Below are 27,752 nucleotides of genomic sequence, written 5' to 3'. Positions count from 1 at the left end.
TGGGGGAATTCCCATGTTGTTAGAGGCCCGGATATTTTCAGTGTTAAAAGAAGGGGAGCTGGTTTTAGTCCAACAATTTCGAAAAAAGTCTTCCTTATTGCATTTACCAAAAACTATTATATGGAATTTATATGGGACATATGTCTGTTTAATGGCTGGTAAATTATTTGCATGATGTTGAAAACACAGATTGTGCCATACATGAATACATTTTCAATATGAAGTGGAATTGCATGGGATGTGCTTCTTTTAAACATCCGGTAAGATCTTTTACAAAATAATAAATATTGAATAGAAATATGGAGGTATGCTAGGAAATCATATGTTTGTTTTACAGCAGCAGTAAAAGAAAAATGAAAATGAGGTCGAGGCAGCAGGGGAAAAAAAGTCTGAAGTTCTTTTCTTCACAAAACAACCTCTCCGTAGCCTTGAAAGAAAGAAATTGTTTGACAGATTAAAACTGGAATTCCCCATGCTAACCTGTTATGGTCAGTACAAGAAGCACAAGAAGTTAACCAGACCTGGAAAAGCATTGTTGTTTGGGCAGAAACATATCCTGTCTGGTTTTCTTCTAAAACTACTCTCTGTCTTCATAATGCCTTTTAAAACGTACTGGATTGCCAGACCCCCATAAATGTTATGGAATAGTTTTAACATTCCTCTTGGCTTGAACCTTCGGTTGTGGAGTAAGAAAGAGGGGCAGTAATGGAAAATTAAGAAATGAATGGCTATGAATTAGAAATGAGTTAGGCTATGTAAAAGGAAAGAAGTAGGATGTAGGTTGGGATAGCATCGGGGGGTTTTTTGGAGACACCAAAATCTTTATCAGTGGAAAAAAAAATGCTTTTTAAAAATGGTTCTGATTGATTTAATTTATATTGCATTTGGTTTTTATATTTTACAATAGTCAACTGAATACATTTCTTGTTGTGTATAATTTAAGACCCACTTTCTATATAGCTACTGGTGTATTTACAGTATGTACTTAAGCCATAAATCCAGTGAAGATACTGTACGTTTGGCAATAGGTTAAGTCCAAACAATAATTGTGGATTACAAACATCAGTTTTGGGTAACTGCATGTATTATTTAAGGCTCCTAAAAACAGCATAATATATTGCAATTGAAAACACTGCCTCATTTTGTGTAAAGAATGTTTGAAAACTGTATGCATATACTGTATAACATTCTTCCTCTAAACAGGAAGATGCAGTTATTGAAGAAGGCCACTAGGATTAAAGTGTGCAAATGCATGTGGGGATTTCCTAACCTCAGGTTTTTAACCCAGGCCTGTCCTGATAAGAGGTAGCAGCACTCTATTATAGATTGCAGGGTTACTTCCAAATCTTGTATGACGCAAATTGTACGATGTTTTTTATGACAGAATTTAGCTCAGAACTTACCAGCTGGTACAAATAATAGAAAAATAATAAAAGCATAACATCACTATAGCAAATACCAGTCAAAGTCACGTTTCTATCACTTTTAGAAAAACCCTATTTTGCAAATACTATGTCTTTCAGCTGTAGCAGTAGAGTTTATATTTAGCTTCTGAAACATAGCAAATAGACATATAGCAAATAGACTTATCTACAGTATCATGCTTGGTACCAGCAGAAGAAAACCAAACAGCCACACCCTTGTATTATCAGCCATGCTCTCACCTTATTTTTGAACATAGATTTGTGGTTTAATCACCTCCAGCAAATGAACACAACAACCGATTTGACAACAGCATGAAAACAGTTACAGACACTTGTAAAATGCTCAAACTGTCACACACCAGACAATAAAGGGCAACTCTTATGACAAGTGAAAGGGAAACAGTTTATTGTTCCATATTTGCAGCGTCCACTGCATGAAGTTCAGGTTGCAAAGCTATGGTAACACACATGAAATCAGGGCACTGCATGACAGTTCTGGCTTGCAGTAACAATCCATCTGGCTTTGAAAGAACAAGGTTTTGCATAATCATTATTGTGCCTCTACCATGTGAAGCTCTTTTTCAGCAGACTAATTCTTTGGAAAAAGGTTGTAGCAACCTCAGAAAGAAAGCAGTTTTAGTTTTTTTTCCCCTTGATTTACTTGCGATTATGTCGAGTCAGTACTTAAAAAATCGTTACCGATGCGTATGTTTGGGTATTGAGGTCTTCATAAAAAAGTGACAGCGATGCACCATGTAGAATTACCCCATCAATTAATAGTAACAATTGAGCACTTTGGGGTTTATAATGTATTCTAGTTTCAGAAATAGCTTATGCATTTTTGGATCTTCTTTGATGAAGAAAGGATATGTATTGTATCCTATTACTAAACTAAAATCTTTGATAAGGCAAATGAAAAAAAAGCCATCAAATGTCCCCATGCCAAAGAGAATGTTTCATGTTTCAGTGCAGGGCATTATTTATTTTGAGGTCCAGTCCTGGCGCTTGAAAGACAGATGATTTATGATGGGAATTTCCCAAGATTTATACTTCATGTGCTTTCTTTTTTATGCCAGGTGTACATGTCAATAGGTGTGAATTATTTAACACGACTCACTCATGATTGATTGGGCCTAGGGCAGACCAAGCTAGTTACTGGTGGTATTTTATTTACAGTTGCAAAAAACAATTATCCTTAAAACAGTCTGTGCTTAAAAAAGCTCTTTTGTCTTTTATTAATTAAAATCCTATTTAGAGACTCGTGTTCATCCTTTGGTCTCATCAATGCAAGTCACTTAATTTTGTGAAAGTTTTTAGTTATTTGTCCCATTTCAATAAGAGATGCTGAATATTTAGACAGTAGATGGTGGGTTTAGCATTTTTTTCTCATCAGTGAAATGGGAAAGCATTGATAAACAATTACAATTAGTTAATTAGGCAGGCTGTTCGGATTCATTCATTCATTTTACAGTACCCGACTGAAGGATCTTTGTTTTTATGAAGCCAATTACTCCTCTTTAAACAAACAAACAAACAAACAAAAAAATGAGCTTTCAACATTTTGTTTTTGTTTCCCAGAAACAGAACATGCTCTGCGCAAAACAAAAAAACTGCACAACAGTGGTTCACAACCACATGAACACATAATCACCTAGTTATGCTCTATGACTACAGGGTGCTTTCTCAATAGGATGGCATGTTTTTCCACATTCCACAAACCAACTAGTGAACTCATGCTGCCAAAAGAATGTGGCCATCATGGTTTGAAACCAGGCCTGGGAAAGAAGCCAACAGCAATCAGTAAGGTTTCTACATGTACATATGTCTTGTTGCTGAGGTATAGCAAACTATACTAAATCATATGATGTCTTGGTATAGCCCCTATACTTTATAAAAGTAGTGATGAGTACAGTAAATGAGTTAATCTGGCCCGAAATATCTGGAGAAAGTACCATTACTAAAGGTAATAATTGAAGCGATAATGTTTTAAAATTAAAATGCATTAAACATTCAATACAACGTCATCGCTACCCCTCAAATTCTGTTCCTCTAATGTGAGTACTACAACTTAATATAAAGAGAATTATAGCAAGACGGTCATGTCTTTATGGTGAAATAAATGGCTGATACAAATGAACACATTTTTTAAGAACTATGCCAATTGTTTCTCAGTATTAACCAATTATTCCACTTTTTGGAAGAAATACTACTTATTTTTAATCCCCAAATGTTAACCAAATGTTAAATTGGTTAACATAAATATGACTAGCGATGAAAAGAAGTGCATTCTTTTGGAAAAAGTAGTGTGGAATTCTGCATTCTTCTTACATACCACATACAAAAGCACCACATAGTAAATACAGAAGAGGAAATATAACATTAATTTTCAAAAGATCAGTTTATTTTAAAAAAAACGTAAAAAAGAGGAAAAACTCCCACTGAAAAATTTGATTTGTTGGATTATTAATAAAAAGGAACAGATTTTTATGTCCTAGTGCTTCACAGAAGCATTTAATTCACAAACCAGTTACTCAAACATACAGTAGATGCATACCAATCCAAATGTGTGCTCTTTTCAATCCAAATGTAGGGATGCTTTTACTTTGATTTAGGGACCTGTTCATGTTAATACTGTTTTTAAATTAGCAAAAAGTTATCCCTTTCAAACTAATTTTTGACACATTCCTAGTTTCACTGCTCTGTGAGAAGTCTCCCAGGTAATTTTGTGGTTTGTACTTGTCCAATATCAAAGAGATTTTGGTTTCAGTGCACTCCAGTTGGTTCACTAACTTCCTCTTTGAAAATATCTGAGGTGAATGCAGCTGATCAACTGGAGTGTACAGCTTCCTCTTTCACGATTTTACTCCATGGGCAATTTGCCCTAGCACCTTACTGCCTGGCAGAGGTAAGCAGGAAATTGCCACACTCATTATTACTGGTCATGCAAAGTTAAGAATACGGGAGAGAAGAGGAGATTCAGAAAGGCTGAGCAACAATAATCATCATGTAAATAAGCATGTCTTATGTTTACGTCTAATCTTCCCTGCATTTGGAAACCCGAGACAAAAACGATATCAACTCTTATGTGTGTTATGAAGATAAGAAGAAAAAATGCCGCTTGACTTCAGTACCAAAACATCTTGACATTTCTATGTTTATTAATATTCTGTTTGGAGGCAAGGTACTAAGTCTGAGATTTAATAGAAGTTAAACTGATGGAAGGTCTAACAGGACTTGGGCAGGACTCGATGGAACAAGAGTGTGATAAAAGTCACTAAGAAATCTTCTTTAAATGCCATGGTCAGGGCTCTCACCCTTCATGGCAACCTACTGAATAGTAATCAGTCCTGAAGTGTAGCTTCACCATAACGCATATTTTTGGTTTCTTAAATCTGTTGAAACTAAACCCTTCTATGAAGGTATGCACCACATTGTGCAGTGAAGGGTATTTCCAACCTGGCCATAAATGTTACTACAATGTAATTAGGCTTGATCTGTTACAGAAATAACCCCAGTTTATCACCATGCAGACAGGCTGCTTGCTTATAACCTGCATAATATGTCTTTGACAAGGTTGTAATGGAACCACTATATTTAAACTGTTTGGAAGTCATAATTACACCTGTGCTTTGATATTGCCTCAGCCACTGCACGCCCAAATTAATGCCCTACTCACTCTTATAAGCGACTTTGAAATTCCAAGCACATTCTAAGAACTTGCTGTGATATGTTGTTCATTAGCAGCTCCTTGTTCATGTTTGAACAAAAAAGCTTGGAAAAACAGATGATTTTATCAGTTATCATTACCACACAGTTTAATGAATCTGCAATTATAAAACATTTTGCAGTTCTCTATTCCTTGTCCCTCCAAATGTTTAAATTTTTTTAATTGTAAATACATGCTTTGCAGATTTGAAAGAGTCCTCTATTGGCATCTAGATTTCTAAATGAACAAAGAAGGATGGGTAATGTAATAAGTAAAACTATTAAAACCTCTCTTCAAAACTGAAACCATAAGTATTTGGTTGAACAATCTCGTAATATTTACCCAAAAAATATAAATATAAATTCAGTGGGTTATGCTACATTTAAGACTTACCATCGTAATTCTCTCCCAGTTGCTTAACTCTGATTACAATTTTAGAAAACTGCCCCCACAACATTTATTGCTAAAACTCAAAAAGCAAAACAGCTACAAATGCACACTTCAGTGATTTATTTATTTTTTAACATGTTCTATCCAATTTATCCAATAATATAATCAATATTATATCCAATTTTATCACTAGGTTGCACGACTTACCAGTGTAGAGAGTCCTGATCTATAACAGCTCAAGCAAATCTTTTCTATCATTGTTTTGCTTCCTTACCACAAACCAAGTCAAGCATTGCTACCCTAACATTGAAAGGTAATGCCACAAACTACAGGACAGTGTAAAAAATAATAAAATCTGTCATCCTCCTTAAAATCTTCTTAAGATGGAAGTTGCAGAACATCGACCACATGGAAGCAGCAGGGGGTTTCAGTTGTAAGGCTGGTGGTTACATTTTTTGGCATAGCACAGGGTAAAGTGAAGATAGGAGTCGATCAGGAGCTTGTCACTGTATCTTGAGCTTGCTTCTGTTCTAAAGCAACAGGTAAGCAATGTCATACTTGGGAGAACTCCTGAGTGGTAAAGGCAGGGGATGGCTTTCAGGAAATCAATCTTCTCCTCCACAAATAGCTAGCAGGCCTTTACGATAATCTCCTGATGTGTCACCCTGGTAAGAAAAACAAAGGTAAACGTTTTTAGGACAGGGAGCAAAATCCTTCTACTGCTGAGTTCAGTCATTAGTTTGCGTGTGGATAAAAGAAGCACACAATGTTCATTCTGCATTTGAAACAAGTGGCCTGATTTTCAAGGCTAAATGTTTTTAAAGTTGGCTGTATAGCTAATATTCCTTATGTTGCTAAAAAAAGCTAAAATGCTATTCAGTAGCACCAACCTTTTTGAAATAATATATGTTAAAAGAAAAGTATTTTTTTTGTGGACGTACTTGTAGTAAAATGCAATAGATCACCAATCTCAGAATCCACCTTTCAGAGTTATTTGAGCTCTATATGTTATGAGAACTGTTAGGAGCTAGTAAATAACTCATAACAGATAAGAAAATTTAAAAATCAGCCCACATCTAAATTGTATAAATAAACAATAAAACAAAGCAACACTGATTTTCATTGCATCAATAACTGACCATGCTATTTCCTAGCTTTAGTAATGTTTGCAAAATGTTTTTTTTTTTACGAATTTAAATAGAAAGCTCACAATTTTCCTCTTTGTGATCTTCAAATGCAGTTCTAAGACAGGAAACCTATCGCCCTTGTTACAAAGCTTTCCTGTCACAGAAGCAGCCAATCACACTCTCTATAAGAGAGGAAGTAGGTACAGGGGGAATTCCTGGACAGCTGAGCTAAACTGGTCCACCTCAAAAACCAAGGTTGCAATGTAGCCCAGTTTAGCTCACCGTGTATTTTTTTTGTCACCCAAAACGGCACACTGCACAATTTCGTAAAACGGACAGGCAGAACATCCACAGGTTAGTACTTTGAAAAAATGGCAGACATGAACTGCTTCTGGGCTGGGATATGCTTGGTGAAAAACAACAACCAAAAAAAAAAACCCAACAACTAACACAGAGAGCCTCGACCTGGATGAACTCGTGGAGAGAAGCATCGTGAAGGTCTTTGAATTCCTTGCGTATATTGAATAGGTCGATTTCACTGCGGGATACCATGATCCTGATCAGAGCACGATCGTCAGTCCCTAACCCCTGAGAGGATAGAATATGACAGGGGTTATCAAAATAAAAACAACGCTCATGCCTGTATGCAAAAATACTTCTGTTTCTATAAACTGCAATATACATTACAGTATATATACAGTAGCAATAAGCGTACAATAAAGAATGTTCCATTACAAAACTGTTGGGTGTTTAAATGTAAAAGGTTCGATCTTGAGAAAGATACACTGGTAATAAATATGACCAATTCCTCTCTATAGGGAATTACTACTTCTAGGCTGAAAAATGCTACTTCTTAACCTTCAATCTTTATTTCATATCACAGTATCCTCAGCTGTTCAATTAAATTTCCTTGACAGAAGGCTTTCTATGAATTCTCTGAATTAAATGACTCATTGAATCAAATTTTCATGCCATGTCACCACACATACTAAAGCAAAGGGACTTTTTTAAAAACTAAATGATAAATCTAAATGTACTTCCCATCCAGGAGTATTTCTTACTCTGTTTTTATGTTCTTGTTTTATTTTAAATGTGCCTGGCTATCCTCCCACTGTATAACAAAATCCAGCTGCTTACAAGACATACCTATAATTAGTTAACATTACATTTTAAAGACCAGATTTAACTGTGCTAATGTGCAAAAAAAGATATCGAAAGTAAAATGCCATACACAGTACCTTCATAGCTTTGTATAGACCCTCAGCAAAGAAGGAAGGCTTGTTCTTAACATTTCGGACTGGGGGAAGAAAATCACATATCAAGGTTTTGACTTAAGAGGTTTAAGGAGCACTCTGGAAACTCTTTCTGAAACTTTATCTCCTTTTTAGAATAATAATGAAACAAGCCCAGACTATTCCTTTTATTTGGATCACCAACAACCACCTTTCAATGTCAAGAACACACGTCATCAGAGACAGTTGTGCTTGCCGCCACTGAAGTCATCAGCTTCAGACTAAAGTAGGAGTACTTCATTTCACCACTGAACCTGCTTATCTGTACCTCCCAGGACTGGCAACCCCTGGCTATTACTTGGCAAAACCTACCAATGGCAATAAAGGCATTCTTGAGATCTCCCGACATCTCCTTCTTAATAACTTGTTCAATATCCTTGTTTGTGCACTTCACAAAATCCTGGAACACTGAAAACAAACAGAGACGTACAAGAAGATACAGTTAATTTTAATTTGTGTAACAGTCACGAAAAAGAACTTGCCTTCTCAGCTTTCTGTCGCTCTTGCCTTCTACACAAACACAATGAAATCTCTTGGAAAACTGTTTTTGAGATCTTTTTTTTGGACAAAGCACATGCACGATAGAATACGAAGCAACAACAGATTGTCAGAGACTTAGATACACAGATGACATAAGAAGATCAAAGGAAGATGGCACATAATAGCAAAACCAAAAACATCCTTTGTTCTTACACAAACGCATCCCCATCCAATGTTACTTTACAATACTCATCAGGAGTATGAGTCTTGTGATGTCAATGTTACAGACCTCTTATTTCAGGTTCAAAGGCTACTGAGCAATTCTGTGATTGGTCAGACCCGCACACGTGGGAGGGGCATTGAGTTTACAGGTGTGTCTATGTGCTGTGTTAATTGCAGGGATAAGAGGAGTTGCTGGGAGCAGAAAGAGCTGTTTTGGAAAAGATAGGACTTATTGTAGCGGAAGACTTGGAGTTAATGCTTAAATGACATGGTGAGTGGATCAAGGTAAGAAGTAATAGTTATTGTTTGGTTATAAAGTATCAGCACAAAACAGGAAATACTGTACTGAGCAAGAAGAGGCTACTTATGGAAACAGGCATGTTGTCAGCACATTTAAATCTTCTAGACAATGTAAAAAGGCAACCAAAATGCTAGGATATATAGTTATATATCCTAAATTATATCTATGTTAAATTAACCACACCAGTAAAGCCTCATTTAGAATATTGTGTACAATTTTGGACCAGATACAAGTACTCCAAATGCTTGTATCAGTGGATTTCCTCAGGATAAACAGTGAGGCACAACCCAGAGGGTGCAAGTGGAAACTCTGTGGAAGTGCAATTAACTCCTAGAACAGGAGGCACTTCTTTACCTTAAAAGCCTGCTGGAGTGTAGAACAAGTTACCCAGCTATGTTGCTTAAGCTGATAACCTGGCTTCTTTCAAGAAACGCCCGGACGAGATCCCTGGATTAATTAATTTCTAAATACCCAACAGCTGAAATAGACTGAATATCCTCTCATTTGTATTTCTTATTTTATTCTCCTCTTCCAGAAACCACCCCCTCCCTCCCCAACACCAGAACACTCAGAGAATCTTCATCAGGCCTTAGTTTCTAATGATGGAGAGGAGAAGACAGTAAATAGTTTTGAACAGCCACCCTCTAAGCAGTGTTGAGAATGAATGACTGGCGTACCTCTGCGGAGATGAGGGTAACTCCTGGTACATAAAATACTCATAAACCTGCTCTCCGTGGAGCTGGAGTCATCAACACAAGCATCACCGAGTTCCTAAGGAAAAAGAAACAGTTTTAACCTTGGTCAGATAAAGGTGGTAAAGATAGATAGAGACTGAGAAAGAACTCTGTTGCCATATTAAAAAAAATCTTTCATCCTTGAAAACTAGAACAATCAGTAGTCTATACAAACAAAATGACACCAGAGAAATACCAGGAAGTATTGTAACTTTATTTAAGAAAATGTTCATTCATTCATGATTTTTTTTTGTTTTCCCATGAACATCAAGGACAGACTTACACAAATGAACAAATCAATGCTGTTCACCAGAAGAGCAGAGGACTCCTGCTGTCCTGCACAAGGATTTAATTCGGAATCCTTTCAGATTCAATTTCTAACCAGTAAGTAAAACAGGAAATGGTCTGTGGCCTGTGGAAGCTTAAAATCTGGATTTCTTTAATGGTTTATAGCATTTTTAAGGTCCCACGGTCAGCATCAGCATCAGATCTGATCATCATGTTCATTCATGTACTTCATGTCCGGAAAAAAACACACTTACCAGTGATTCATATATAATCTGACAGCACAGTGAAGATAAGAGGAAAAATATTGATGGTGTTGTCAAAAGGAACAGCTACAATATAAACAATCTAAAACTAAAAACTATAACATCTTTGGTGTGATGGTGGTGAGAGGTATGAGTTCACTCATAAGAGGTACTGCATAATGGTTTACTTTCAATGACTATGTAGGATAAGGAAATTAATTTAAAAATATGTACAGTATATTACACACGAGAGCTAGCGAACTGAAATGTTTGGTATTTTTATTACCATTTTAAATATATCATTATGCACAACTTCATACATAATACAAGTGCCTTGAACTGAAATGTCTTATGTTTAATCTACAATATTTTATACTAGGCATTTGCAGTCAAAGAAGGTAACCAAATGCAAAAGTCTGCATGGAGGTGTGTTTTGTGGAGGTGTTGTTTCATAACGTGTGTGGCTCACATGGTAAACTGGAAACTTCAGTATTTTCCCCCCAAAATAAGAGAAATAAAAATAGAATCTGTGTATGGCAAACTAAAAGCATCTGAAATGGGAAAATACAAATGGATAGTGACATTCATGTAACAAAAACTGATGAAAATAAACTGCACAGTACTTTCTCATCTCAATTATATAATTAAATGTTAAGAGCTTGCTCAATTAATTCAATATAATCAGATCCCCCAAAAAACATACAGGAGTTTTAGTTACCCGAGGTTGTTAGATACAGTACAGCAAAAATACCCTTCTATGGATGTAGATCACATTGGACATGAAAGTATGGAGAAGTGCCCTACTGATATTTTAATACGTCTACTTTCAACCTGTGCTATAATCCATCGGCAAACTGTCAGCCTTACATTACTTACTTTGGCATCCTCCTGGGCTTTCTGCTGATCTGCCTCTCCCTCTTCACGAGCCCCCTGCCAAACACAATTGTTCAGAAGATCAAAAGAGCATCGGCAGTACAGAAAGCCAACATACAGTACTACCGAACTGAATCATTTCATTTCGTTTTCTCATTATGGTGAAAGGAGAAACCAAGTAAAAGTGGCACTTATTCCTGGAGAGGATGTACATCACACTAGTGCGATTTCAGACAGCATCTTTGTTTCGCGGGCTCTGAACACACTGTACCTGCACCAGGGAGATGAGAACCCTACAGAAGTGCCCTGAAGTGTCCGAGCTGATGTCATCCTCAAGGCTCTTGTGATAAGCTGCAAGACATCATGGCAGAAGGGTGGAATTGAAAACGCACACAAGTGAGGAGTTAGACTGACCGTGCTTGTACCCTTTAGTTGTTGCTCCCTCTGCTGGACGTCCGAGTTATTAAAAAAAGACCAACAGTTAGCACCAGCCCTAATTAAATTAATTTGATAGCAATCAAAGAGGTTTATTCAAAGCCATAATATTCAGCCACTAAACCTTTTGAAGAAAAGAGGGTTGCAGGTTTGTATCGCAACACAAAAAAAAATGATGAAATGATTGGTCTTTTTTAGGATTTTATGACCCCTCTATGCAGGTAATGAACTGCTTGTGTTTGTAGTAACAGTTTTTCCAAGGCATTGTCTCTTACCATTTTTGTAGGCTTCATTCATCGCCAGGATTTCCTGGTTAGTTCTTGTTGCCAGAATTTCAACCAAAGCACTTTCATCAGTACCAACTCCCTTAAATAGAAGGGAATGTTTACGTTTAGCACAGAACAGCAAAACGGCACTCTGAGCAAAGCTCAGTGCTCAGCAAAACACTGGGAATCTGAGAAACACTGTCAAACAGAGGAGACTATGAATTGCAATAAAAACGATGCAAAATCTATCGGTCAGATTTACACAAAATGCATAACACAAAAGTACAGCTAAAAAGCAGCACACTTCACAGAAAATTTAAAACACATTTATCATTCCCAAATACATGAAAATTGCAATGACAAATGTTACTTCATTACAATTAATATAATGTAGTATGCCTGTTTAATTACATGAAATATTCCAGACATTTATTTTGAGGAGGAGGAGTAGTTTTGTTATAACTGTAAAGCGTATTGTAGAGCTTGTGATAAAAGTATCATGGAGTTCCAGGCAGAGCTGCATGTGTAACTCTTAATGAGCCTGTGCATGACTCTCAACAGTTTCTGTATTTTGGAGAATGATAAACTGTACCATATGCACAAAATAATCATTGGCTTTTTCTCACCTCTATAGCTTTTCTCATCATTTTGGCATCAAACTGGTCTGGAGTCATCATCAGACCAAGGATCAGTCTGGACAGATTGCCAGAGAGTTCCGACTTGAGGTCTGCCATGACATCCTAAACAAATAAGAATCCACTATCATCACCATCATCGATATGATAAAAATGATCTTCAAAATAATTTGTGACCTATAATTTGTATTGTTAATTGATTTTTGACAATGGTTTAGAAAAAGCTTCTTACCCTGCCAAACTGGGATTTGTAGCTCTTCCGAATCTCTTGCCTTTGTGCATTGCTCCTTTTAGTAACAATGTCTATTATTGTATCTTCATCGGTGCCTGAGGGAAACCAGGAAGAAATACCACAACAGTCGTGAGACTTCAATGGAAATTGCAAGCTTTTAACAAGACAAGAAAGAAGGATAAACAGTAAATGAGAGGATTTCATTTTGCACATGTGCTCTAGCAGCTTGTATCCACAGTGCCATCTCCTCTCAGTCTTAAAAGCAGTTGGTTATGATTTCCAGTTGTGTTTCATATTTCACAGTTCATCCTGCCAAAATCCAGGGACAGCGCTTTGTCTTCATCTTTCAGGGTTATCTTTGATTTAATCTGAATCTCAGCACAGAAAAACAAATCTATGATACCTAGTAATGAATCTAAGGTACCTATTAATAAAGACAAATGGCAGAGAGCATACCAAAACCCTTCATTGCTTTCCGGAGAGCACGTGCGTCACTGCCAGGGTCAAAATTGGCTGCAGGATGAACTGTTCCCTTCAGCTGTAGACAGAACATAGGCAGAAGGCTTAAACCCAAAACACACAACCAAAACTCTTAAGAGCAGCACATCATGTGCCAACTCAAAGTGTGAAGCCAAGGGATAAAAAGCAGTGACTGAGAAAAGGAATTAGGGCAGCATTCAATAATGAGCAATATAGAAAGCACGAGCCATTTTCTAACACCTCTGTGTTTTGAAAACATTAAATTGGGATTTTAAGACACTTTACTAATTGACTAACTGATACTTCGTATTTGCTTCAGCGCCCACAACTAAGCAAACAAACAATGACACGAGAAAATAGTTTACGCCAGTAACAGTAGCTGCCACACCAGTTTTTAGTTTGTTAGCGAGGTGGAGTTTGGTGTGAATGTGGTTACATGAGCAGGTTCATACATGCTAGTGTGCGATTGGCGTCATCTGTTCTCTTACACATCTGCTTACGCTGTGAAGGTCTTAGCTGGTGTAGGAAATGAGTGTGATATAGGTGAAAAATCATTTTGTTTTAAAAGACAGGTGACAAAGTGGATAAAGCAGTTTCAAACCGTCTAATACAGAAAGTACACATCCATTAGGTTCCATGTAGCTTTCTCAAGATTCTCTTGGCGCATCAAAGAACAAAGTTAAACAAAATCTTGCACTGACCAACTGGGGAGGTGTTAATCGGTTGCGTGATATCTAGTATTTGTGAAACAAGTCGAAAGGAATGAGCTTGCATATTTAATGCGCAAATTAGCCAACAAAACGAGATCCCAATCTTAACGTGACACACCACAAAGGCTCCTTAGTGAGGCAAGACCATGAAATATATATATATATAAAAAAAAACAAAGCAGTATAAGCTTAGCAGTAAGCTCTAAGGGAAATCAGGCAGAACACAGTGTATTAGGGGATGTTAAGGAAAACTGGACGCAAGCCCAAGAAGCAGCCACATGTCTACTGGGACTAAGGAGACCAAACCTCTACTCGGGCCATGGCGCTAAGTTCCCACATCTTGTAGGCTATCTGTGCTGCTTCAGGGAAGAACTCGCCAGCTAGGCTGAAACATTAAGTAACAACATAGCCGGTCAGCTGAATAGCCACACCCAGAGAGAATGCACTGGACTGCGTCCGTGGGTAAACTCCCAAACCAGTGTCTCATGCTTTCCAGGTCCAACATTTCTTTTTCAAGTGCATTCATTTCTCAGATTCAGAATTGTTTGCAGGTGAACACCCATTTACTCATTAATACAGGTAAACTGTTCACACTGGTCAAAATTCTGTAACGAGTCCAAAACTCTTGGTGCTGCTCTATACTGTCCCTTTGATATCATACATAGAGTACTTTTTTAAGGGGTCATATATTAAATATATCATACATATTGCATATATTATATTTTTGTGATATCTGAAGATAAAGAAGTGATCAAAAGCACTAGGCTTGTTTCTGATTTGCCACTGTCCTAAGAAACTTTTGACATCTTTTAAAATGTTGTGACAACCATCAGCAGAAGGCATTAGAAACAAGTAGAGATATGCACGTAGTACACCTGCGCAACCCAATAACTAATCTAAGTTGATCCCAAATTCATTGCAATATAAAAATTAAAAATAATTAGTGTAAAAGAGCAAACTCAATTGTTGGCTATAGGCCTTCCTCCACTATCTCTTTTTGATTTAAGGAATTAAGAGCAACTTACTCATCATCTCCTCCACACAGTTTGAGCAACGTCTTTTTGTACTCTCCAGAGGTGTCATCCTTTGGAAAACATACAGATACACATTATCAGAACTGTACCACCTAGACTGCTTAATCTCACGTGAATTAAAGGATTTTAAATAGATTTGGTTAAAATAGGAAAGTGAATTACATTGTTCGTTTTTAAAAAAAAATATATATCAGTTAAAAAGACTGGACAAAAGCTCTGCAGATAATCGGTAAGCTATTTCCAAAACTCTAGGTGACAAACCTACAACCTAGAAACCTAGAATGACCTTTACACATTATTTATGCTTAAAGAGGGTATGAAGGCTATTTAAAACAACAGGAACCTGAGAAAAGGGGACATATTCATCCCTTTAAATCTTAACCAGTGTAAAGACTTACATTTATTTGGTTCTTAACTTGCTTGTTATATTAAAAAGACTTTGGGACAGTCTGTACAGGGGTACAGTCCAGAGAATCAGGACGGAGTTTTCTGTTCTGAATGGAGCTATAATGCTCTTAAGTTTTAATGTGGTAAAATATATTCATTTCAGATATAATACGCTGTAATGCAAGTTAATCAGATTCTCCACTAGTGGCCAGATCTCAATAACCCCACCACCACCTAAAAGAAGCACACAAACGAAAAGGCCCTGTTCTTACAAATCAATTTGTGTGGTCGCACGTGCACTACCAATGCCAAACCTTGATCATGTTGTACAGAGATTTCTCGTATTTGAGACGGAAGCACTCTCGGATATCAAGCATGTCAATTTCGGAGCGGGAAATCATGATTCTGATTAAGGTGTTATCTGCCGTTCCAAGGCCCTGTAAAAAAGAAACCAATATAAGCGCAATACAAGCTTTTAGGATTTTTGATGAAAGGCCTAGTAACAAGTCTGAAATAAGAGGAGAATACACAGGTGGCTTTCCATTCTGTGAATATCCATTTTATTTTGATTGTTTCTTATTCACCTTCATAGATTTGTAGAGCCTTTTTGCAAAATACATTGGACGGCTTCTGATGCACTCAACTGTAAAACAGATAAAAACAAAGAGGACACATTTTTGAAGGCCTACAGTATTTGCCTTACAGAATTGACACGAGTGTAAAAATACACCAGCACGCAGCAGTGGGGTGAAGAGTTCCTTATAAGGGTAACAGAAGGAAGAAGGAGAAAGAATTCTTACCAACGGCCAGCATCAGTCTTTCAAAGTCACCAGACAATTCACTTTTAATACTATCTTCCATTTCCTTCTCTGCAATCTTCTGGTATTCATCAAACACTGAGAAACAAATGTTAACCAGACGGAGAAGTCATTATCCTTCATGTGCAAAATAAGCCATATTTCAAGGAATCTCTCTCTCCATTTCATTATGAATCAAAGCTGTTCAATTTAACCACATAGGTCAGAGTTCTAATCTCTGTAAATATGTTGGAAAATTGGATTATAAAATGAAAAAAAAGAGTTGTTTGAAATGATTCATTAAGCCTGCAAATCCAACAGAAATCTTTCATCTGAGTCTTTCACAGTTCTGTACTGTGAATCATTTGTTCATAAGATCTAGGGTTTACAAAGAGAAAGGGGAGCAAAGCTTATGTGATGCATGGAATTTTTGTAGCTGATCCTCAGCAAATTTCTAGTTAACTAAAACATGAAACTAAATGCATAGTTAATTTAAGCAATCAGAAGCAGATGGAAGCTTGGAATTCTTAGCATAATGTTTACTTATATATATACATATTATACTCATTTGGTATTATGATGGAACTAGACACAAAGCATCAAGAACCTAACAGCATATTATGCAACAAATGTTTAAAAAAATGTTAAGTGGATGCTTTTAATATGAGGTGATAAATTAGTTGCTATTTAATATAACTGAATATCAATTGTATTGTAATTTATGCAACAGTATCAATTTCAGTCACACAATGCAAAAAGCAGAACATTCTTATGATGCAAGACACACTAGGAGTCTCATAGCATTATAAAAAACTATGCTTTAGGCCAGTTTGTGACACCATGAGTTTTACCCACCCAACTGAAGGTGCGTGACACTCCGGTTGCCCAAAATGGTAATGAATTTGGCCTCATCAGTACCCCACTGTGCCTCTCCAGCTTCATACAGATCCTGTGGTGTTCATCATTGTGGTGGAAGACCGAGTTTTGAATGAGAAAAGAAGATGATAATGTGAGTTCTACATTAGTAATAGAAGCATTTCTTGTATTATCATGTAGGAGTAAAAGTCCAATACAAGTATTTTACAAACAAAACCTTTTCTTTTTGTCCACAAGGGCTAGACGGATTTACTGTAACTAAAATCCTAGAATTGTGACTATTGTCAGAGTATAAAATATCAGGTTGCTCTATTAAACCAACCAAAATATAATATTTAAAGGATGATAAACTAATGCAAAAAATAACAAAAAGGTACAGTACATGTTTTTGAATTATTGTAACATCAAACTGCTGTTACATGCAAAGGTGTGGGTAAAAGTTACATGGATACCCTTGACATTTTTAACTAAAACTGCAGTTACAGAAAATTAATCTGTACTTGCAGCATCTAGAATACATGCAGGGTTTGAAACCGCTAAGCTTCTTGCAACTTCTATTTTTTTTTAACGAGTTTCCAAGACAGACATTGAAATGATGCAATGCTAAAGCAGATTAAATTCAAACTCTTACCTGGGTCTTTACCGTAAAAGAAAATCTCAGAATTCCTAATGTTATGCAGTGCATGAATATGAATATCTGTACTCCACATACGTGTAAACACTGTGCACGAGTAAGAAGTGGTGTTTGTGTGTGAACTGCATGTCACTTTACACTGTAAAAACAGATCAATGAAACAGACCTGGGCATCTTGCTCTACAAGGTCCTCACTCACAACATCATCTTCCTCACGGGTTCCCTGTGCAAATAAACACTCAACTCAGCATGGCAAAGTGTTTTTTAGAATGACAAGAAACTGAGGGACTAATTCTCATAATGTACCAAACATTCACCATGCTAATGGATCGAAGGCTAAAAAGCATATAAACTCTACAATCTTGAAATGGCGACTGTACAACGGTCTTGCACGGTGTAAAGAGAAGGGGACATGTAACATTACTCCTGTTTTGTGCCTCACTGTTGTTTGTATCACGATGGACAAGTTTTAATAAGAACGGTGCTTTCTCTCTCTTGCTTTTCAACATTTTCTACAGAAAATCCCAGCTGATGCTCACGATGACTTTTGTACTTGAAGGAAATTAAGAGTGTGGTTGTATTCAATAGATAAGTACCTCATTTTCTAATAGCTAAGCATTGAATTGAAAATAATAACCAGAAAAAGGTCTACACTTATGACTTATTACAATTCAGTTATAAAGAATTTATATGAACCATTCTTCATTACAAGCATTTCTATATATTGCAATTGCAATAATTACTAGGCTCATCCTTCTGTGGCTTCAGTGTATTTTACTTTCTAAAAAACTAACTTTGTGTTGGCAAGTCTGTTCTGAAGATAAAATGTGCGTCTTGTAGTGCATCACAGAGAGCAATAAATGTCTCTGAACTCTGCAAGTTCTATTTCATTTACTAATGGAAAATTGGCAAGCTACTTAGCTTGGAAAATGTGTAACATGGGGAGAAACCAAATTATCATATAAACACATAAGAAACACTTTAAAATTTAAAGAAAACTAAGTAACAGACCTGAAGTAAAACTACCAACATCTTCTTGAAGTGCCCTGATGTGTCAGTGATAATGTCTTCCTCAATATCTCTCCCGTATGCTGTGGATTAAAGACAAGGAATCAGTTATTTTATTCCTTTGTTGATAAAAAAAACCCAAATCCTGTTACACTTCAGTTACTATACTTAAACTTTTGTAAACTTTTTTAAAAATGTGAGTTTTGGAGAAGATTTTGAAAGCAAGTGCCAAGTACTACAAAAAATGTTTTTCTCTACATATTGACAGATTTGGTTAGATATCAACCAATTAACCATATACAGTAAAATACTAGAGACCTGTAAAAAAAAACTCAAATATATTTTCTAATTTAAATTGTATTAATTAAAAAAGGTGACAGTTTATTCTGTTATCTTACATGAAGAATATTATAAAACTGGGTTTTTAATTAACTGTGAAAACTGTTCATCACAGACATACAGTATAGTATAAATACATAGGGTTTTCATAAGGAGATATCAGTAAATAAGAACAGGTTTTACAGAGCTAGCTAGAAATAGTAAATTCAGTACTATTTATCTTACAATTAAATTTTGTAATTAATTGAAATGAATATTTTCTATGCCAGAAATATTTTCATAGTTTATTTTCCCTTGCACTAAACCCTTTTGAAAATGTACATTTACATGTTCAGGTTTCTTACCATCTTTGTATGCATTAACCAGGTCATGAATCTGCTTGTTGGTTCTGGAAGCCAGAATTTCAATTAGACACTTCTCATTTGTCCCGATACCCTGAAAAATGAGACAATAAACTGGCCTGTCAATTATTTATGAATGGATGCTGAAGGCAGACCTTGCAAAGACACATGGAGCCTCTGTGGTGCAGAGGAACCCTAAAATAACCCCAAAATAAGCTACCGGCTCACTGGAACTTCCAAGTTAGTGTTGGCAGGTACAGTATATGCACACACTCAAAGAATCTTGCGAAAACAAATTCCAAAAAAGTTGTGATAAGAGAATTTCTGATAAAGCCTAAACAACACACACTTATTAATGGGCTATTCATTTAGAAAGTTGTTTTTAATTGCACTTGCTACTTGTTTGTAAATCGAATCAGTGACAATAGAGCCCTCCCTCCCTAATTTTAATACATGGCCCTTGCCAACTGATGTTTGCCTGAGGCCTTATATAACAGCTGTTTTACAAGCCTAGATTTTCATCACAAAGCAAATACCTGAAAACAGGAGCTGCATCTCATAAACCTGCAAGTCTGTCATTGTAGTACATGGTAGCGTGATTCAGAGCACTTAATTTAAACCACAGAATAATTCAATCTCTATTAAGTACATTAATTTTTTTTTCTGAAATGACTAATGTGCCATTATAAGTGAAAATATACTTTTTTCTTATTTTCTTCACAAAGGAGCTGTTGTTTGGCAAAATCTTGTCACAATCCCTTTTTATTTTTTTACAAAAGTCCTTTTTAATCAAACCAAATTATAGGTCATAACTACCAAGCTAGGGATATTATTTAGGTAACCAGAGTGAAAATATAAGCCAAATACACGCCAAAATAAAAGATAAATTAACTGAGATGAACCCCTATGATAGTACACAAAAAAGTTCTCAATGTTTCTAAAATGTGTTTAGAATATCCAGGCTACATCCGATTGTGCTGACATCATTAGATGCTGCCTGCCCTGCTGTACCTCTGTCTGAGTCATCTGGCCAATCTGTCAGCTGTCTCTCCCCTTCTCTGGGGAATTATTTTAGCCAGCTGCCATATCACCCTGCAGCTCACAACTAGCAACCCACTGAAGCTACGCAGGTGTGAGCCTGGTCAGTACCTGGAGACCTCCTTGGAAAAACTAAGGTGCTGCTGGAAGAGGTGTTAGTGGGGCTAGCAGGGGGTGCTCACCCTGTGGTCTATGTGGATCCTGATGCCCCAGTACAGTGACGGGGTCACTACAGTATATTGTAAAAAGGCACTGTCCTTTGGATGAGACATTAAACCAAGGTCCTGACTTTCTGTGGTCATGAAAAATCCCAGGGTGTTTCTTGAAAAGAGTAAGGGTGTAGCCCTGTGTCCTGGTCAAATTTCCCCCTGGCCTTTACGAATCATGGCCTCTTAATAATCCCCATCAGAGTAACCGGCTTCATTACTCTGTTCTCCCCACTAATAGCTGGTGTGTGGGGAGCGTTCTGGTGCATCATCCGGGTGATGGTGGAGGGGAGTCCCCATTACCTGTAAAGCACCTTGAGTGAAGTGTCCAGAAAAGCGTGTTATAAGTGTAAGCAATTATTACTACATTCGGGATGCATCGGCTAAAATGAACTCCTCAGCGCTCTTAGAATCAGTCAAACATGTCACATTCGTATTCTCTTACCTCAATGGCGTCTTTGATTTCCTTGGCATCTTGATAAGCAGGTGGTCTCATCAATCCCGCAATCAAACGTTCAAACTTCCCTGTCAGTTCATATTTCAGGTCACCAATCAAGTCCTAAGAAAAAGTGTGTAGAAAAAGCTAATCTTAATCTACAGCACAAAAACTCCTCAAGATCACAGAAGAGTTGTGTTAAATTCTCTGCCCCCCGACCACAATCGTGCAGGACCTGTGCTATCAGTACTGCTGATGCTCTTCAACAGGGCATTCCTGAGAAACCTCTACATTAATGAAGCACAGGTGAAAGAAACAAATCATTTTTTTCTAATACAGGCGTTTTCAATTATTCATTTTGAGGAATATTATAATGTTTAAGAAGGATTTGGTAACAGAAAAAGCACAAGATGAAGGACGTCTAAAAGCCCAAATGATGTCACATTCATCAAGTTCTAAAAACGTACCTTTCCGTAATGAGATTTGTAGGCGGCACAAATTTCCTGCCTCTGGGCATTACTTCTGGAAGTAATCAGATCTAAAATCGTATCTTTGTCACTGCCTGCCAGGAAACACAACAAGACAGGAGAACAATTTCTATTTTTTATCAATTCCCACTATAAACATTTATGCACCCAGACCCTATGTCTAGTAATTCAACAAATAAAGTTCAAACTAAAATACATTTTTAATATTCCACACATTTAAATACAGGTTTTAAGAAGCATTATGTCCGACAAAAACAGTTTGACTATTTTTAGTTTTAAAAAATTACTAATTGTATTTTGTAAAAACAAAACTTTAATTAACAGGATCCTCCCCTTTATGAATTATTAAGCACTATCAATTACCTAAGCACAGTTATGAACAATACACTCTGTTCACTGTCATCAGTGACATCAAAATCTTACCAATTCCTTTCATAGCTTTATACAGTACTTCAGCATCACTACTTGGATCAAAATCAGGAAAGTTGACAATAGTGCCTCTGTATTTAGCTCCCTGCAGAAGAAACAGGGGAAATATTTCCATCAAAACATTTAAACAATATTGACAGTACATCATGACCAACATATCCCAAAGAATTTGCAATTGTCAATGGAAGATAATCTGAGACCTTTTAGTTTTAAAACTAAAAATATTATGAGATCCTAGCAAGATTGTAATCTAAAGACTTCAATTTGGTCTCTGATGCCTACAGTTTAAAGTTTGTCTAACTTCAGGAACACATGCAGGTTAAATTCTCTAAATCCCTGCTACACCAGATTAACAGATTGAAATCAAAAGTGGTGAAGAACCTGCACACTCAAAAATGATATGTTCAGTCTGGCTGTGGCAGATACATTACATGCATTTAACTAGTCAAAGAATTTACTTTTATTTTCAGCTATGCATTATTCATACTTTATAAGTGTCAAGTGTCTATGGGTGCTATACTGTAGCTTTTTCTTCCAGTGGTACATAATGCTACGTTACTACTCATCCTATTAGCTAATCAACACAGAATTTTCTGCAGATTTGTGCCACCTGATAAAATAAGCCCAACCCTGACAGTCCCATTGATTTTTTTAATAAATGAAATATTTAGGATACAATTTTAAGCCAAATTGGAGGAGTGTTTTTCAATTTAACTGCGATGAGAAAGGTGATGGCCCCTGCTCTCTGGAGAAGGAGCCTTTTATTACTGAAAATTCTTCAGTATTTGCCTCATAACTGCAAGGATCCTGTCAGTGGCAAAGTACTATTTCGGATTCGACAGCCACACCCACTTTTCCAGAACATGCTCAACAACCAGCCTTTTTAGAAAATAATGAAATCTGCTGCTTATACATTGTGCAGAATTTTGCCTTCATAAATATTGAGAGAATTAATACTTTAACTTTAACCTGGTGAATCCAACAGCCAATTAGTCTAAGACTCTGCAGCTATGAATGTTTTGCAGATATTCCTACCAGTCCTGTCTGGAGGTGTACAAATCTCTTGCTAGAAAATATAAGCTCAAGCGTTTGCATGGACCACACAGAAGGCCCCAAACCCCATCTTAATTGCCACGTGCCCAATCTTCCATTCTTGGGCTTCCTCCCACTGCAGAGACATCTCCAAGCAGCTGACACCTGTCATTCTAGAGGGTCTCCGTTTTTTCAGCAGATCCATTGTTGAATAAATGGTGTCAGTAATGCTAGGTGTCCAGTTACATACAGCTGCATCTACGCTCTATATCGGGTTCCACATCAATATGGGGTCTCAATGCTGTATATATACATTATAAATCATTCCCACTTTTATCTAGCAGCTAGGGAACAAAGGCTATTCTTCGTAGAACTTCAGGGTGAAAAGACTAGAGTTTCACAGTGTTACACCCAAAACATTAATTCGAAAAAAGGGTATTGAAACGTTGCTAAACACAAAGTCAGACAGATACTAATGTTGTTTCCAGAAAAAATTACAGTTACAGGTTATGAACAACAGCCTTACGCACTGGAATATCAAATTCATGCATGTGCTTTTGAGTAGGGGGCAGGATCACCACTTTCTTGAAAAGGTCTTCTGCAGAGGATCAAACTTCAATGCTTTTTTAAAAGGTCAAAACTGAATATTCCACTTCTCTGTTGCTGATCTTTCTTCCTTCACTGCAGAGTCTGTCATCTTTTGTAGTGTGTTCTCAGGGAAACAGGCTTTCTGTCTGCCATATCTGTCAACATTATTTTGTCATTGACAACACCCACACAAACTGTCACAAGAATTAATCTCCAACCTCCAAAGTGAATTTGGCTCATGGTCATGATATACAGTAGCTTCCCTTCTGCAGAGATCGTAATTTTTTTCCATTTAAAAAGGAAAACTGATTTTTAAGGCACTCTGGTACAGGCCCTTCAGTCATCTGAACAGCTGCACTGGGATTACAAACCCAGATGACCAGACTGGGACATACACCTGTTGTGATGAGATAGCCAGGCCTACAGTATCTAGCTATCACTATAGCCAACATGAGCTAAAGTAGTAAAGAAACCATTCAAAATGCATTATTTTAGGCTCTACGATGATGATAAATTAAGTGCTACAGCATTAGAAACCAACAGCCTGAATTGACTGAATTTTTCAGTGTAGGGATATGCACTGGTAGAAGCACAGGAAGGTTCATATGAAACTTGAGAGATAAGATGATAACCGTAGAGTGCAGATTTCTGAACTATCAGATCCTCTCCCTTTCATTATGTAGATGACAATTAAACAATGATTTAAGTTTTAACTGTGATGCCATGTTATTATTAAGCACTACTCAGAATTTAAGCTATATTAGTTCAGGTGGGGAGCTGCGTCAGCATGCATAGGCTGCAAAGGAACAAGTAATAGGTTTATTCCATGCTGAAAAAAAGAAGAAAGAAAACAACGTTTCGGCCGTGGAGCCTCCTTCACGGCCAAAACGTTGTTTTCTTTCTTCTTTTTTTCCAGCATGGAATAAAACTATTACTTGTTCATTTAAGCTATATGTTTATATATATATCACTGTGGGTATTCTATATATTATTACCTGCACAGACTGACAAGTAGACTAATCAATGCATTGATACAGTAGACATATAGATCTAAACATACTGTAGAAAGTACAAAAGTAACATTAATATTAAGAGCATTAATATTTACTGACAGAAACTAGTTATTGTAATAAATGTTTTTTTTTATTTTAAAATACATTCTCAATTTCTGTAAAATACATTTTCAACTTCCATCTGACACAAAGCGGAACTTATCCACTCACCTTTGCTTTGCCTGCCATTTTGTCTGGGTATTCAGTAAGGTCAGATAAAGCAAAAAAAGTTGTCACTGTGGGGAAAGAAAATATGAAGAATAAATGCAGTTCATAAGCATATGCTATAACCCTCCATTTCTATTTGATAAAGCTTTCTTTACTTCAACAATTCGAGTAGAGAGATCCAGAGAAAAATGCCCAATACAATACTGTGACAGCTCTCAGTAAACTCTACTGAGCAGGTTCTCAGCTTTACATCTTGATGTGCTATTATTACAGTATATTACCATCAGTGCCACAGAAAATGAGAGTTTAGTTTTCTTCTGCTGGTACTGCATGTAACCAAGAAATTTTAATGTGTATCATTTCATCAAACTGCGCTGCAAACATGATTGTGGGTCTGTCGTGCGGTGAGTGAATGCATTTGAAAGGCTCCCATCCTCCAAAAGTAAACTCCAAAATCCAACCTGTCAACTCCAAACTGAAGATGAATAATAACAAATAGGTTGAAAGAAACACAGTAATCGTTATCAGTCCTTCGGTATCCAAATTCTGTAAAATAAACAGCCAGATAATTTGGGAATTCTCAGTTATTCTATCCAGCTAACTTGGATTTTATAATATAGCACCTCACCCCACACAACCCGTATTTTGTTGTTATTCCAATCTGGAATTGTTTGGAGGAGATACCTGTGCCTTATAGCAATAGGCTCTGACCCACGGTCAGAAGAGATGCTCTTTACAGCAGAGCCTGAAGAAGCAGACGGGTGTTTCTGCAAGCTCAGCTCTTTGCTCCATTGCAGTGGCCAGGACTGAAAGCACTGCATTGTGGGCAGACCTACTGCAGGCAACTGTTCAAGGCCTTAAACCAGGCTGCTTTCTTGTACAGGGGTGTATACATTCAGAAAGACCAAACTAAAAATCCCCCATACATCGTGCTCACTTTGCGATATACAGTCCGTTTATGTTAGCATTAATAAACCATTTAAATATCAGCAAAGTGAACATACAACAGCTCAAACTATTTCCCAAATATAAGCTACACTTTTTTAAAATAACAAAATGTTCTCTAATAATCTTTACTAAAGCAAAACATGATCCGTAAATATTTTTAAACCATCAATCATAGTGTTAGTCTTCAATTGTTGTTTTTCTTATTATTTGAAATTATTGGTATCATTTTAGTGCAGCTCTGTATCTCTAATAAAACACCAGCAAAGTTAGAACTATAGTCAAAGGTCTGCTATTTTGCTATAGTTTCCACCTAATTACATTCTAATTATTGTTTTGTTAGGGGGAAAAAAGTACAGACAGTAAAAATAATCTAATAACATGATCGACTGATACATAAAACAGAACATACGGATTGGTTTGACCAACATAAAAGCATTTTCCTATTGCATCGGTTTTACTGCATTTCATAGAAAGAAAAGAAAGTGTACACAAAGTCACATTTTTACAGTACATAAGCTGCACCATATGCTCCAATCTGACACGTTGCTAGAAGCTGTAACCTTGGCAGAAGGCCTAGCTGAAATTAAAGAATACAGGAAGATCTTTCATACATCTCTTTACATTCTTTAAACACTCAAAGGATGAAACGGCCTAACCAAAGATATGAATTTTGAAAAGCAGCACTGTGCCCCTTTTGTGCTGATCAGTCAGTTTATAACAATCCAGCTGTGCCAGAATACAGAAGAGCACCAGATCTTACAAACCCTTCTTGGCCAAATAAAGTGTCTATTCTGCAATTCAATGTTTTCATTCCAACACAGACTTTAAATCCTGACCATCCTTATTACAATTTACAAAGACAAATCTGAAATTGTATTACGCAAAAATTATATTTATAGCTTTTTCAGCATTGAGACCTGTAATATTTTCTTTCAATATCACTGCAATAAATCTGTATTTTCTACAGCCATGTTTTGATACATATTTAGTTTTTTTTTCCCAATGTAGCCCTGTTTATCTTAACATTTCTAAGCACATTCTGTTTTATTTTCAGACATAAATATTTACCAAACATGATGCACTTCAGTCTGGCAACTCCATGTTTAAATGTTTAATGTAATGAGTGTGGTGGTTGGGATTGGTGGAAATGTTCTTCTAGAATACTAGCTGCTGAATGTGTACCCTCTGAAAGGACCTTCATGTCCTTATAAAATATGCAAAATGTCAAAGACTCTCTATGAGGCCTTGACCACACCCAACGTCACTGTTCTGTGAGGGAGCACTTTGATGCTGTAATACTTTTACTCTTTCCGCTCACAAACACAAAGTATATATTAAATAGCCTTTAACACTGTTGATTCGTATAATCATTCAGGAGAACATAAGTTAGAACATGGATAAATATTTGCTGAACGTCTTTGGGTTTAAAAGCCCCACAGACGAGCAATATGGTAACTGCCACTCCAAACATAATATTTCAGCTGCTGCTGCTTATTGGCAAAGGATGGATATTCTTTAAGGTCTGAAGCTGAATTAATTCTTTTTTAATTTGATTTTAAAAAAAACACATACAAGAAGCACTGAAGTGACCTTAAAACAGCCCCCCTATTGAAATTCATTTTGTTGTACAACGACGGTATCAAACACAATACCTTTCTTGTGTGAAGAGAACAGCAGTTGCTCTTAGGTTACTCGTACAGTATGTCCCTGAATTAATGAAAACTACAACGATGCAAATCAAACGCCTTCTGTAGCCACTATTTCTCCCCACCAAAAAAAAAAAAACGCTCCGTTACGTTAACAACCTACAGTATTTTTAGCAATCACCATCCAACCTGTAATTCAGCAAAGAGTTTATTCTATTTTTAAGGAACGTTGGACTCACGTCAGCGGAATACTTGATGCCCTCGAATTCTTAAAGGCAGAAGTGTCGCTGCGAGTTCCCTGTCCCAGCCGCTCCAAGCGTCTGCGGATCCGGAGAGCTAGACACCGCAGAGCCGCTCCACAGCTGTTGCCTATCTTAGGATGAGTGACGTAACAAGCGTGTCCTGCAGATCTGAGCGCTCTGCAGTATGTTCCCCCTACTTCTGCCCGGATTGCTCACGCGAAAATGG

The 27,752-nt window shown here is 36.8% G+C and overlaps 1 protein-coding gene and 1 long non-coding RNA gene across 6 annotated transcripts; one reads left to right on the top strand and one right to left on the bottom strand.

Annotated features, from left to right (window-relative positions):
• The first annotated feature begins 14 nt into the window (after positions 1–14).
• LOC148650596 (uncharacterized) lies at positions 15–9,625 on the top strand. Its single transcript, XR_015926161.1, has 3 exons — positions 15–260; positions 8,819–8,926; positions 9,478–9,625. It is a non-coding gene; the product is annotated as an uncharacterized LOC148650596 (long non-coding RNA).
• anxa6 (annexin A6) lies at positions 5,626–27,752 on the bottom strand. Of its 5 annotated transcripts, none has more exons than XM_088604590.1 (26): positions 27,524–27,752; positions 24,694–24,758; positions 21,845–21,935; positions 21,401–21,495; positions 20,943–21,056; positions 19,257–19,347; positions 18,577–18,656; positions 17,732–17,788; positions 16,911–17,004; positions 16,059–16,154; positions 15,843–15,901; positions 15,573–15,695; positions 14,863–14,921; positions 14,144–14,222; positions 13,104–13,185; positions 12,648–12,742; positions 12,407–12,520; positions 11,790–11,880; positions 11,351–11,430; positions 11,083–11,136; positions 10,219–10,236; positions 9,620–9,713; positions 8,252–8,347; positions 7,886–7,944; positions 7,098–7,235; positions 5,626–6,185 (listed from the first exon to the last, which is right to left on the bottom strand). In XM_088604590.1, the coding sequence occupies exons 2-26, from the start codon at positions 24,709–24,711 to the stop codon at positions 6,126–6,128; spliced, it is 2,037 nt and encodes a 678-aa protein (XP_088460716.1). In that variant the 5' UTR covers positions 24,712–24,758; positions 27,524–27,752; the 3' UTR covers positions 5,626–6,125. The 5 variants fall into 5 exon arrangements, with proteins under 5 accessions (XP_088460716.1, XP_088460719.1, XP_088460718.1 ...); XM_088604593.1 differs by having other exon boundaries at positions 7,113–7,235; XM_088604592.1 differs by lacking the exon at positions 27,524–27,752 and adding an exon at positions 27,291–27,389.

The sequence above is a fragment of the Lepisosteus platostomus genome, chromosome 13, assembly GCF_059453375.1.
Source record: "Lepisosteus platostomus isolate fLepPlt1 chromosome 13, fLepPlt1.hap1, whole genome shotgun sequence".
Classification (NCBI taxonomy): Eukaryota; Metazoa; Chordata; class Actinopteri; order Semionotiformes; family Lepisosteidae; genus Lepisosteus; species Lepisosteus platostomus.
Note: the sequence above shows the minus strand (reverse complement) of the source record. Positions and strands in the feature narration are given on the sequence as shown.

Bases quoted from the DNA above. Each gene is read 5' to 3' on its own strand.
- anxa6 (XM_088604590.1), bottom strand. The intron at 14,223-14,862 runs GTAAGTTGCTCT...TTAATGTTTCAG, and splicing joins CTGTGTGGAGGAGATGATGA to CCTAGCTGGCGAGTTCTTCC. The intron at 12,743-13,103 runs GTATGCTCTCTG...GGTTTCCCTCAG, and splicing joins GAAAGCAATGAAGGGTTTTG to GCACCGATGAAGATACAATA.